Source organism: Gopherus evgoodei, unplaced genomic scaffold (assembly GCF_007399415.2).
Source record: "Gopherus evgoodei ecotype Sinaloan lineage unplaced genomic scaffold, rGopEvg1_v1.p scaffold_61_arrow_ctg1, whole genome shotgun sequence".
Classification (NCBI taxonomy): domain Eukaryota; kingdom Metazoa; phylum Chordata; order Testudines; family Testudinidae; genus Gopherus; species Gopherus evgoodei.
In genome coordinates this window covers 67,286-79,918 of record NW_022060082.1, presented here as the reverse complement: position 1 = coordinate 79,918, position 12,633 = coordinate 67,286, and the positions used below count along the sequence as shown (strand labels likewise).

The window sequence follows — 12,633 nt, the reverse complement described above, 5'->3', positions numbered from 1 at the left end:
CCCTGTTCAGAGAGCCCTCTACAGGGATGTCATGCAGGAGAACTATGAGACAGTGACCTCGCTGGGTAAGGAGTCCTGTCCCCTGGGTTATTAGAAGCTGTGGAGTCTCTAAAGAACCTGAGCAGTAATAACTTAATACTTTTATTCATCATCCACATTTTGACAAGTTTCTTTGTCCCCCTTTTTTTCCTTGTCTCCCAGAGACTAGCAGGCAGCAGAGAGGGAGGGAGGTAAAGAGAGATGAGGAGGGAACACAAGAAGCTCCCAAGGCCCCGGGAGGTGGTGCCAGCTGCGAGAAATGGGAAGAAGGAGAGGGGAGTGTGGAGGAAGGGCACCCAGGAAGTGGGCTGGGTGGGTCATTGGGAGGGAGGAGAGGTTTGGGGATCTAGAGCTGTGGGGGATCCCAGACCTTTAACCCTGAATCCCTACCCAAACCTCAGGTAAACCCCTGACTTCAGCATAACCACTCTCACAAAGCCTCAACTTAATATAAGGCCCTTAATATAAGGCCCTCTTAATATGAGAGAAACATAAGGCAAGCTTAGGCTACGTTTACTAATTCATATCACTAAATCGACCACAGCCAGATCGATCTCAGAGCGTCAGTCCTGGCTGTAGGGTTGACCTACCCTTAATAACCCATTTCTTTATGTTCACCTCCTTGCCCCTCCACACATGTTCCAAGCTAATAAACAATACTCTGATCATGACATCTTACCTCTAGCGAGTATAAAATTGCCCACAAGACGTGAGACTAGGTCATCGATCATAAAATCAGGTCGGGGTCAAGAAGAGTGAGAGTTTGGAGAGAGTCGTGTCCCCCCTCTCCCCATATGCAGCAGCAACAGCTGTCTTCCCTCCAGGCTCCTTGGATCTTTGAGCCTGTCCCTCCTGAGGTTACGTAGCCCAGTTCTTGTTTCTTACATTCTCCTTTTCCAGAAGAATTAGAGGCTGTTGCTCCAGAGTTTTAGTGTTTAATTCCCCAGCCTTCTCCTCACACTGGGGGAGTTTAATTCTCCCTCCCATTACACCTGAGTCACTGGATTTCCTAATTCCCCAAAATGTGCTTTTGCAATGTCACAGTTCTGGGATAGCTAAGCCTTTGACCTGCCTCTAGGAATGGCCCCTCAGGTATCAAGGAATGCTCAAGGAATGGCCCCTCAGGTATCAGGCCTCTAGCCAGCCCCTCTCTCTGGGTAGGGACCCACATGCATCTCCTTTTTGACTAGTGTGTGAGGATTGCAGCTTGTCCTCCACTATGTTTGCTGGACTAACGTCCAGTTCTTGTGCTTTGCTTTCTCTCCAGGGGCTGTGAACAGTGTGTCTGAGATAGAAGTGGGACTTTTGATGATACCTATATGATGCCAATACACACCTCAGTTTCCTGCTGTGATTGGTATTGCTGTGATTATAAAGAGCAGGAGACGTGAGGTGTTTTGTCACGTAGCTGTCATGGGTTGATATGAATGGGTCATTAATGACTGACTGGGAGTAACCTACATCAATGGAATACCCGACAGAGACAAGGGAATGACTGTGATCCAGGGCTGCCCAGAGGTTTCAGGGTGCTTGGGATCTTCGGTGGCGTGTCGCCCTTATCCACTCTGACACCGCAGAGCATTTACCCTGTGTCCCTGTTCCTGTTCCCTCTCCTGTTTGACTCAGTTTATATAGTAATATTCTCAGCTATACCTTTGCTTAACCAATCTTTGTACTGAAGTTTAGTTAACTAATCCTAACACATTGAAACATAATTCTCTAACCAATCATATCCCACTACCCTAATTAACCTATACCTAGCAAAATTAATTATACAGCAGACAAAACCAATTAGAGAGTCAGACTGATTAACATTGTAAAAGTGGTGGCCATAAAGATAAAACAATACCAAAATGAGAGTTTCACAACCACAAGCATTGAGAAGTCATTTCTTGCCAGACAGGCTGCTATCAAACTAAGTTTTCTTTAACCATCTTAAGATCTGTTTCTTTATCTGGTGGTGATGGGCACTATCAGGACAGGATCATCTTCCTAATAGCCCAATAGCACCTTAGTTCAGTGTGACTGGTTTGGGATGTGAGGATGTGTCCCTTTGCTTCTCAGCTTATGACTGCCCCTGCTGCTTAGTCAAAGGCCTTAGCCTAAGAACAAGGAAGGCCTGAGACTGTCACAGTAAGAGAAGGCCCTTACAAATACGGACAGTGATTTTGATTCTTTGTTTTCATACTCCTGTAAGTAGCTAAGTGATAAAAATACACCTATGTTCTTAAACTACAGGCTTTAGGCAGGCCTGAATATCTCTATTCTAACAGTGGGTTCTACCCCTTCCCCCATTCTGTGTGTGTCTTGTGTATTTAGACTGTAAATTCTTCATGGCATGGGCCCCTCTACTATTCTGTGCATTTGTACTTGTCCTCGCACAATGGGGACCTACTGTTAGTTGCTCCTTAGTATTAAGGTATTGAATATGATTTATAATCATCATAACTCTCCTGCCACTTTGAGCCAAGGAAGCTGGCCTTGAGATGTTACTGCTTAAAAATGAGCTTGGAGTTAAAACCATGGACTGTTCTTTGTGACAGGTATCCCAGAAATTCCTCTGACCTCCCTCGTTTTCTTTGCCTTGAGTAGGGTCTCCAGTTTCCGAACCTGATGTGATCTTACAGCTGGAACGAGGGGAAGAGCCGTGGGTCCCAGACCGCCAGAGTTCTGAGAAAGAAGTGCCTCCAAGAGCTACTTGCACAGGTGAAGACTTGGTTAAATCAACTCAACTGTGTGGGAATTCAGGAAATATTTGGGATGCCCTGCAAAGACCCTGTGAGCTCTCAAAGTTCAGGATTGTTCCCTGCAGATGTGGAATCATTATGGCAGATGTCACTCATGACTTCCCTCCTATTCTGACTGACAACTGGCTGCAGGTCGCTCGCCGATCTCACTTTCCCCTGAGTGTTCTCGTGAGATGCAGACCAAAACTGATCCCTTCCTCTCTCCTCTGGGGAAGGTTTTGGGGAAGGTCAGCTCCTGATAGGTTTGATCTCTCCCACACATATTTTGGATTGTTCATCCCTTTTTCCATTCCTCTCTCTGAGATTTTCTTTCTTTCCGGTGCAGGGAGTGATCTATGTCTGGATTCTCTAAGTCTCCCATCAGGCGATGTGACAGTGAGTCAGAATGAGGAGGAAAAACCCCATCAGGAAGATGCTGAGCAAGGAGAACCACATGGAACTTTATCAGGAAGATCCAAAGGGAATGTTTCCGGGAGTTATGCACTCCCAGAAAAAACAAAAGCCTGTGAGACTCAGGGGAGGCCAGAGGGAAATTTTAGTAGCCTCTCAGACCTTATAACAAGCGACAGAATCAATTTGGAAGAGAGACGCTACACATGCCATGAGTGTGGGAAAAGCTTCAATCGGAGCTCACACCTTAGCAGACATCAGACAATCCACACAGGTGAGAAACCTTATGGACGCTCTGAGTGTGGGAAATGCTTCATCGATAGTTCAGCCCTCATCTCACATCAGCGAATCCACACAGGAGAAGCGCCCCACACATGCTCAGAGTGCGGGAAAATCTTTGGTTGGAGCTCTACCTTAAACACACATTGTAGAATCCACACAGGAGAGAAGCCCTATACATGCTCTGAGTGCGGGAAAAGCTTCAATCAGCGCACACACCTTATCACACATCAGAGAATCCACACGGGAGAAAGGCCCTACACATGCTCTGAGTGCGGGGAAACCTTTAATCAGATCTCAAACCTTATCACACATCAGCGAATCCACACAGGAGAGACGCCCTACACATGCTCTGAGTGCGGGGAAAGCTTCAATCATCGCTCCGCCCTTATCACACATGGAAGAATCCACACAGGAGAAAGGCCCTACACATGCTCTGAGTGTGGGAAAACCTTTAATCAGAGCTCAAACCTTATCAGACATAGGAAAATCCACATGGGTGAGAAGCCCTATACGTGCATTGAGTGCAGGAAAAGCTTCAGTCAGCGCTCACACCTTATCACACATCAGAGAATCCACACAGGAGAGACACCCTACACATGCTCTGAGTGCGGGAAAAGCTTCAATCACCGCTCTGCCCTTATCACACATCGAAGAATCCACACAGGAGAAAGGCCCTACACATGCTCTGAGTGTGGGAAAACCTTTAATCAGAGCTCAAACCTTATCAGACATCGGATAATCCACATGGGTGAGAAACCTTATGGATGCTCTGAGTCTGGGAAACTTTTCTTTAATCATTCAGGCCTCGTCTTACATCAGAGAATCCACTCAGGGGATACACCGTACACATTCTCTGAGTGTGGGAAAAGCTTCAGGCACAGCTCAAACGTTGTCTCACATAGGAGAATCCACATGGGGGAGAGTGCAGGAAAAGCTCTGAGTGCGGAAAAAGCTTCAATCAGCGCTCAAGGCTCATTAGAGATCAGAAAATCCACATGAGAGAGAATTGTATTAAATCCCTTGACTAGGGTTGGCCAACAAATTTTTTTAAAAAAAATCACATTTGCTAATTCCCACATAGTGATTTTTGCATCATCTTCACCGTGGTGTCTCAGCTCCACTAGATGAGTTGCCTGCTTCTGCCTGTTGCAGCTCATCCTTCTTTGGGGTCAGTCCTATGATCTTTTCTATCATCTCCTTTCCTTTTGAGTCATAGGAGTGTGTGTCCCTCCAGCCAGGAATGTTCATCAGTTCCAGGTGTGGGAGAGGTTTGATCCCAACAAGGTACACTGAAGCAAAAACTACCTGTGCCTTCCATCCACTAGGACTGTACATGGTGTTGGCTGCTCCAGTTAGTGATTTTAATGTAAAAAGTTGTAGTGCTGATGCAACCCAGGTGCAGTGGTTGGCATTAGCTTTCCCCTTGACCTGACCTAAACTCCATCACTTTTCCTAGTCTAAACAAACCCTGAGCATCACGGTTATCCTGTTCCCCCATTTCAAAGCCATTGTTAGTCACTGAGTTCTCCCTTTGGGAACAAATTGTTTCATTCCCAGTTGCTCTGATGTTGCTTCAGGTTGTGCTGGAGAGCAGATATTTTTATTATCATTTTCCACACTTAAAATATATTGAATTATAACAAAGAGCAGGAACAGGGCAGAGGTAGGGAAAAAAGTCATTTCACCCATTGTAACAACAGACGTAGTTAGGGTAAATCAGAGGGAGTCCCTTACTCCCTATCACTATCCTCCTTCAATCCGTGCTAGAACCTAAGAATCCTTTTCCTTTCCCCAGTTGTGGGCTGGGAGACTTCCAAAAGTGCTCCCCGTGCTATAGCACATGGCTAAGCTCAGAGAATAAACCCCAAATCTCCCCTGAGCTTTGCTTTTTGAATTCTGTATTTCTAATTACTTCAAGCCTGGGCATTGTGATTATTTACCTGTTTCTCTAGCACTGTTCTTACCACTGTTTCTGTAACATTTTTTATTTTTTATGGGACAGGGTTGTTATTCTTTTGCCTAACCCCAACCTGGAAGGGCAGAGTGTCTGTTTTCTCTGGCCCTTCCCCACAGACAAATCTGACAGGGTTGAACCTGCCAGGAGCAAACAAAAAGCCCCACTGGTCACGCACACAAAGCAGATAGACACATACAAGACACAGAAGAAACTGAATTATTTGAGCTATCAACATTTCCACTTTCCCACAACATGTTAGTTCTGAGGGTTGTTTTAATTACTTTATTTTCTTGGAACCAGAACTGGGGAAAGAGAACACTGGAATCAGTGGAATTACAGCAGGAAGGGATAAGTCTCATGATTCATCACTAACCAAAGGCTTTGTAAACAGAGCAATAATGTTACTGAATGGTTTGGCTAACCCTGCAGTTAGAAACAATCACTCTATGGGTGGTAAATTGACAGGCTCTGCTGCTGGTCATGAAATAGCAGCTGTTGAAAGGTAATGTGCTTCTATTTCAATGCCTCTGGAAGAACAGAAAACAATGATCTGTATTAAAGGAAAGTTGCCGTTTCTCAGAACCCCAATTTCTATTGTGTGTGTACAGGAAGTTTTGAATGTGTAGCAGGTAGTTTGGTAAAGCTTAGCTATTTTGTGTGTATAACAGGCTCCCGCCCACCTCCAGCGGAGGTTTCAGTCACATACTATGGCAACTTACCGAATGTCACACAAAGTAGTCCATTCCTCCCCATATTCAGTCTCTGACGGGAATGTTAGAATGAGGCAGAGAACTGGGAAAGTAGCACAGTAGAAATACATTAAAAAGTGGGATTAATCAGAGTTGGGATGCAGACAGAGCCTGTTCTACAGCTGGTGAAGTGACAGGAACACACTCCCACTAGTGCTGGCTCTGAAATAACAGCAGAAGCAGATCGAAGAGAATGAGCTCATGTGGGAGCTATAGACAGCTTCCCTGTCAGTGCATCACTCACCTGGCAGGTGTTACACAAAACACAGCACTTCCCCTCTGGAAGAGAAATACTTCCCCCATCTGCCACCACTTCATTATACTGTCCATGAGGCTGTTTGTCCTGCAGGACTTTGATCTCTTTGGGTGGTCTGGTGATTCATAAAAGAGCCACTAGGGGATCAGGAGTCATCCCAATGGAAATCTCTTCACTTCTTTCTCAGTGTTACCTTCTTAGCCCTGGCTTTGGAGATGACAGTCACCTTATCCTGTCTTGATTTTAGGTAGGATTTTGATCACCTTCTGGGGCTTGGCATGTTAAACCTTATTCCCAGATTTGGACCTTAGCGTCCAAAATATGGGGGTTAGCATGAAAAACCTCCAAGCTTAGTTACCAGCTTGGACCTGGTACTGCTGCCACCACCCAAAAAATTAGAGTGTTTTGGGGCACTCTGGTCCCACTGAAAAACCTTCCCTGGGGACCCAAGACCCAAATCCCTTGAGTCTCACAACAAAGGGAAATAATTCTTTTTCCCTTCCCCCCTCCAGATGCTCCTGGAGAGATACCCAGACACAAGCTCTGTGAAACTACGCAGAGTGATTCACCCTCTCCGTTCCCAATCCTGGAACAAAAGCACTTTCCTCTTCACCCAGAGGAAATGCCAAATCAGGCTAGCAATCCAACACACAGCTCTCCCCTTGATTTCTTCCTCCCACCAATTCCCTGGTGAGTACAGACTCAATTTCCCTGAAGTAAAGAAAAACTCCAACAAGTCTTAAAAGAAAGCTTTATATAAAAAAGAAAGAAAAAATACAAATGTTCTCTCTGTATTAAGATGATACAACACAGGGTCAATTGCTTAAAAGAATATCAAATAAACAGCCTTATTCAAAAAGAATACAAATCAAAGCATTTCAGCACTTATATTTATGCAAATACCAAAGAAAAGAAACCATAGAACTTACTATCTGATCTCTTTGTCCTTACACTTAGAAACAGAAGACTAGAAAGTAGAAAGTACTTCTCCAAAGCTCAGAGGAGCAGGCAGACAGACAAAAGACTCAGAGACACACTTCCCTCCACCCAAGGTTGAAAAAATCCGGTTTCCTGATTGGTTTTCTGGTCAGGTGTTTCAGGTGAAAGAGACATTAACCCTTAGCTATCTGTTTATGACACGCCCCCCAAATTGCAGACAGTGGGGAAGCTCACTGGCGGCAATTTCCTTCTAGAACTTGAAAATAAACAGATTAATACAACACATGCACCTTTACATATACTACTAAGTATATAACTAACAGACTTTTACATTTTAAGAACACTTTTTAACTACTGGATTCTGGGAAACTCTCACGGGAGAGTGCATCAGCAACTGTGTTAGAAGCTCCTGTGATGTGTTGAATGTCAAAATCAAAATCTTGGAGAGCTAAACTCCAACGAAGAAGTTTCTTGTTGTTCCCCTTGGCAGTATGAAGCCACTTGAGTGCAGCATGGTCAGTTTGTAGTTGGAACCGCCGTCCCCAAACATATGGGCGTAGCTTTTCCAGGGCGTACACAATGGCATAGCATTCCTTTTCACTGACTGACCAGTGACTTTCCCTCTCAGACAGTTTCTTGCTGAGAAACACGACAGGATGGAAGTTGTGATCTGTTGCTTCCTGCATGAGCACTGCTCCTATACCACGCTCAGATGCATCTGTGGTTACTAGGAATGGTTTGTCAAAATCCGGGGCCCTGAGTACAGGGTCAGACATGAGCGTTGCCTTAAGCTGGGTAAAGGCTTTTTGACACTCATTAGTCCACTTAAAGGCATTTGGCTGGGTCTTTTTGGTTAGGTCGGTCAATGGGGCAGCGATTTGGCTGTAGTGTGGTACAAATCGCCTGTAGTATCCGGCCAAGCCTAAGAAGGATTGGACCTGTTTCTTTGACCTTGGGACAGGCCACTTTTGGATAGCATCCACCTTGGCCTGTAGGGGGTTTATGGTTCCTCGACCCACCTGGTGCCCCAGGTAAGTCACTCTGTTTTGGCCTATTTGACACTTTTTGGCCTTAACAGTTAGTCCTGCCTGCCTGATGCGCTCAAAGACCTTTTCCAGGTGTAGTAGGTGTTCGGGCCAGGAGTCTGAAAAAATGGCCACATCATCGAGGTAGGCAACTGCGAATTCTCCCAGTCCAGCTAGTAGACCATCTACCAGCCTCTGGAAGGTAGCGGGTGCATTTCGAAGGCCGAAAGGAAGGACATTGAATTCATACACCCCCGCATGAGTGACGAATGCTGACCTCTCCTTGGCAGGTTGATCTAGCGGTACTTGCCAGTACCCCTTGGTTAAGTCTATTGTAGAGATGAACTGGGCACGTCCCAACTTTTCCAATAGCTCATCGGTACGTGGCATTGGATAGTTGTCCGGACGAGTTACAGCATTTAGCTTACGGTAGTCCACGCAAAAGCGTATTTCCCCATCTGGTTTGGGTACCAGAACCACTGGAGATGCCCATGCACTGGTAGATGGGCGGATTATACCCATCTGTAGCATGTTCTGGATCTCCCGTTCTATAGCAGCTTGGGCATGAGGAGACACCCGGTAGGGTGGGGTTCTGATTGGGTGAGCATTACCTGTATCAATGGAGTGGTATGCCCGTTCAGTCCGTCCTGGGGTGGCTGAGAACAATGGGGCGAAGCTAGTGCACAGCTCCTTGATTTGTTGCCGCTGCAGACGTTCCAGGGTGGTTGAGAGGTTTACCTCTTTCACGCCACCGTTTTTTTTTTCCGTCGTAGTAGACACCGTCAGGCCACTCAGCATCATCTCCCTGGACTGTAAACTGACAAACCTGTAAGTCTCTGGAATAGAAAGGCTTGAGAGAATTAACATGGTACACTTTAGGCTTTAGTGAGGAATTGGGAAATGCTATGAGGTAGTTCACAGCTCCCAGGCGCTCTTGGACCGTGAATGGCCCTTCCCATGATGCTTCCATCTTATGGGCCTGTTGCGCCTTCAAGACCATAACCTGGTCTCCTACCTTGAAGGAACGTTCTCTGGCATGTCTGTCATACCAGGCCTTTTGCTCTTCTTGAGCATCCTTTAGGTTCTCTCTAGCAAGGGCTAAAGAGTGTCGGAGGGTGCTTTGTAGGTTGCTTACAAAGTCCAGAATGTTAGTTCCTGGAGAAGGCGTAAACCCCTCCCATTGCTGCTTCACCAACTGTAATGGCCCCTTAACCTCGTGACCATACACAAGTTCAAATGGTGAAAACCCTAAACTGGGATGTGGTACAGCCCTGTAGGCAAACAGCAACTGCTGCAACACTAGGTCCCAATTATTGGAGAATTCGTTGATGAATTTTTGTATCATGGCCCCCAAAGTTCCATTGAACCTTTCCACCAGGCCATTGGTTTGATGGTGGTACGGGGTGGCAACCAAGTGATTCACCCCATGAGTTTCCCACAGTTTTTCCATGGTCCCTGCCAGGAAATTAGACCCTGAATCTGTAAGGATGTCAGAGGGCCAACCTACCCTGGCAAAGATGTCTGTTAGGGCCAGGCACACAGTGGTAGCCCTGATGTTGCCTAGAGCTACTGCTTCTGGCCATCGGGTAGCAAAGTCCACTAAAGTCAGTACATACTGCTTTCCTCTGGGCGTCTTTTTTGGGAAAGGGCCCAGAATATCCACAGCTACTCGCTGAAATGGGACCTCAATTATGGGGAGTGGCTGGAGAGGGGCCTTGACCTGGTCTTGAGGCTTACCTACTCTTTGGCATACCTCACAAGACCGGACATACTTGGCAACATCCTTGCCCATCCCCTCCCAGTGGAAGGACTTCCCCAACCGGTCCTTGGTTCTGTTCACCCCAGCATGGCCACTGGGATGATCATGGGCTAAGCTTAAGAGCTTCTCCCAGTACTTAGTTGGAACCACCAACTGTTTTTGCGGCTGCCATTTTTCCCGGTGTCCACCAGAAAGAATTTCCTTGTATAAAAGTCCTTGGTCTATAACAAACCGGGATCGATTTGAAGAGCTGAGAGGCGGTGGGGTGCTCCGTGCCGCCGCCCACGCTTTCTGAAGGCTGTCATCTGCTTCCTGCTCAGCCTGGAACTGTTCCCTTGAGGCTGGGGTCACCAGTTTTTCCTCAGACTGTGGACTTGGGCTTGGTCCCTCTGGAAGCGATGTAGGTGATGGGGTTGTTTCCGTTGCTGGTGAACCGCTCTCCGCTGGTGCACCTGAGGGTATTTCAGGCTCTGGCTGAGCCTTTTGGGTATGGCTGTCTTTTGCTTCTGCCAGTTCTGGCTTGCTGGCGCCCTCTGGCGTTGAGTTTGAAGATGTGGTTGCACTTGCTGGTGCTGGTTGCTGTTCCAGTTCCGGGCCTGGGACTGGAGATGCTGTGGCTGTTTCAGTGGTAGGCATGGAATCCGGGTCCACTACCTCTGTCTGGGTCTCTGGTAACACAGACGGGGCCTCTGTGGACGGCTCAGGAACAGGAATGGGTCTGGAAGCTTGCCTGGTTTGGCTACGGGTAACCATTCCCACTCTCTTGGCCCGCCTCACCTGGTTGGCCAAGTCTTCCCCCAGTAGCATGGGGATAGGATAATTGTCATAGACTGCAAAAGTCCACATTCCTGACCAGCCTTTGTACTGGACAGGCAGTTGAGCTGTAGGCAAGTCTACAGCTTGTGACATGAAGGGGTAAATTGTAACTTTGGCCTTTGGGTTGATGAATTTGGGGTCAACGAAGGATTGGTGGATAGCTGACACTTGTGCCCCCGTGTCTCTCCACGCAGTAACCTTCTTTCCGCCCACTCTCAAATTTTCCCTTCGCTCCAAGGGTATTTGAGAGGCATCCGGGCCTGGGGATCTTTGGTGTGATGGTGGTGTAATGAATTGCACTCGCATGGTGTTCTTGGGACAGTTGGCCTTGATATGTCCCGGTTCATTACACTTAAAGCATCTTCCATCTGATGGGTCACTGGGCCAAGGTGAGTTACTGGAGACTGGTGAGGTGGAAGAATAGGGCGTCTGTGGCTTTACTTGGGTGGTATGGAGGGTCTTTGGCTGTCCTCGGTTGTAGGGTTTATGGTCTGTGTGCCCCCTGGGGTAATCGTTCCCCTTGACAGTAGCTTTTTTGCTTTCTGCCAGTTCCATCCATTTGGCTCCAATCTCCCCCGCCTCAGCGATAGTTTTGGGATTTCTATCTTGTATGTACCGTGTGATGTCTTCAGGAACACCATCCAAGAACTGCTCCATTTGTATGAGGAGGTTCACTTCTTCCAAGGTTTGAATGTTGTTTCCTGTTAACCAGGCCTCATAGTTTTTTGCAATGTAGTAGGCGTGTTTGGGAAATGACACCTCTGGTTTCCATTTTTGGGTTCTGAAGCGCCGACGGGCATGATCTGGGGTTATCCCCATCCGGTATCTGGCCTTGGTTTGAAAAAGTTTATAGTCATTCATTTGCAGCTTGGGCATTTCAGCTGCCACCTCTGCTAAAGGTCCACTGAGGTGTGGCCTTAATTCTACCATGTACTGGTCTTCGGGGATGCTGTACCCAAGACAGGCTCTTTCAAAATTTTCCAGGAAGGCCTCGGTGTCATCACCTGCCTTGTAGGTGGGAAATTTCCTGTGCTGTGGAGCAATAATTGGCGCCGGGTTGTTAGGGTTGGCTGGCACATGCAGCCGAGCTTTTGCCAAATCCAGTTCATGTTTTCTCTGTTTTTCCTTCTCTTCATTTTCTTTTTCCATTTGTTTTTGTTGTTTTTCCATGTCTCGGCGGTGGGCCGCCTCTTCTTCTTCTTGCTTCCTTCTGTGGGCCAACTCATCTTCTGCTTGTTTCCTTCGGTAGGCTACCTCTTCTTCTTCTAGTTTTCTTTTGTGTGCTGCCTCTTGGGCTGCCTGTTCTCTTTGGAAGGCTGCCAGTTTGAGGCTTTCTTCCTTTTCTTTCATCTCCATCTGTCGCCTGTGTTCAGCGTCTTTGATTTGTTCTTCGGCGTCAATCTTTGCCTTAGAAGTCATGGTTCCTGTTTTCTTGTGTTGGGGTGCCCTCCGGTGTTTATTTTCTGAACTGCAGGCTCTCTGTTGCCTCCTGAAGTCTGCCTAGCAACAGTGCTTTTTTCCTTTTCTCTCTCTAGCTAATGTTCAATTAAGGGAAACCAGAAAAACCACTTTATTTGCATGCATATAAGTGCTGGTACTTGCCACCTAATGGGAGGGCTATTGCATGACAAAAGACCCTTAACAGTCTTCTCGCTTAATATGCAAACCACAAAC

General features: G+C 46.9%; 1 protein-coding gene across 5 annotated transcripts; it reads left to right on the top strand.

Annotated features, from left to right (window-relative positions):
- Nucleotides 1-29: 29 nt before the first annotated feature.
- On the top strand, nucleotides 30-4,504 carry LOC115643508 (zinc finger protein OZF-like). 5 transcript variants are annotated; one of them, XM_030547561.1, is made up of 4 exons: nucleotides 31-65; nucleotides 2,629-2,745; nucleotides 3,112-3,450; nucleotides 3,535-4,504. In XM_030547561.1, exons 1-4 carry the CDS (start codon nucleotides 32-34, stop codon nucleotides 4,455-4,457), a joined length of 1,413 nt encoding a protein of 470 aa, XP_030403421.1. In that variant the 5' UTR covers nucleotide 31; the 3' UTR covers nucleotides 4,458-4,504. The 5 variants fall into 5 exon arrangements, with proteins under 5 accessions (XP_030403418.1, XP_030403421.1, XP_030403420.1 ...); XM_030547560.1 differs by having other exon boundaries at nucleotides 3,112-3,936; nucleotides 4,021-4,504; XM_030547558.1 differs by having other exon boundaries at nucleotides 30-65; nucleotides 2,632-2,745; nucleotides 3,112-4,504.
- The last annotated feature ends 8,129 nt before the right edge of the window (nucleotides 4,505-12,633 follow it).

Coding starts and splice junctions, on each gene's coding strand:
- LOC115643508 (XM_030547557.1), top strand. CDS start 32: ATGCAGGAGAACTATGAGACAGTGACCTCGCTGG. Junction 66..2,628: donor TGAGACAGTGACCTCGCTGG/GTAAGGAGTCCT, acceptor CTTTGCCTTGAG/TAGGGTCTCCAGTTTCCGAA. Junction 2,746..3,111: donor TCCAAGAGCTACTTGCACAG/GTGAAGACTTGG, acceptor TTTCCGGTGCAG/GGAGTGATCTATGTCTGGAT.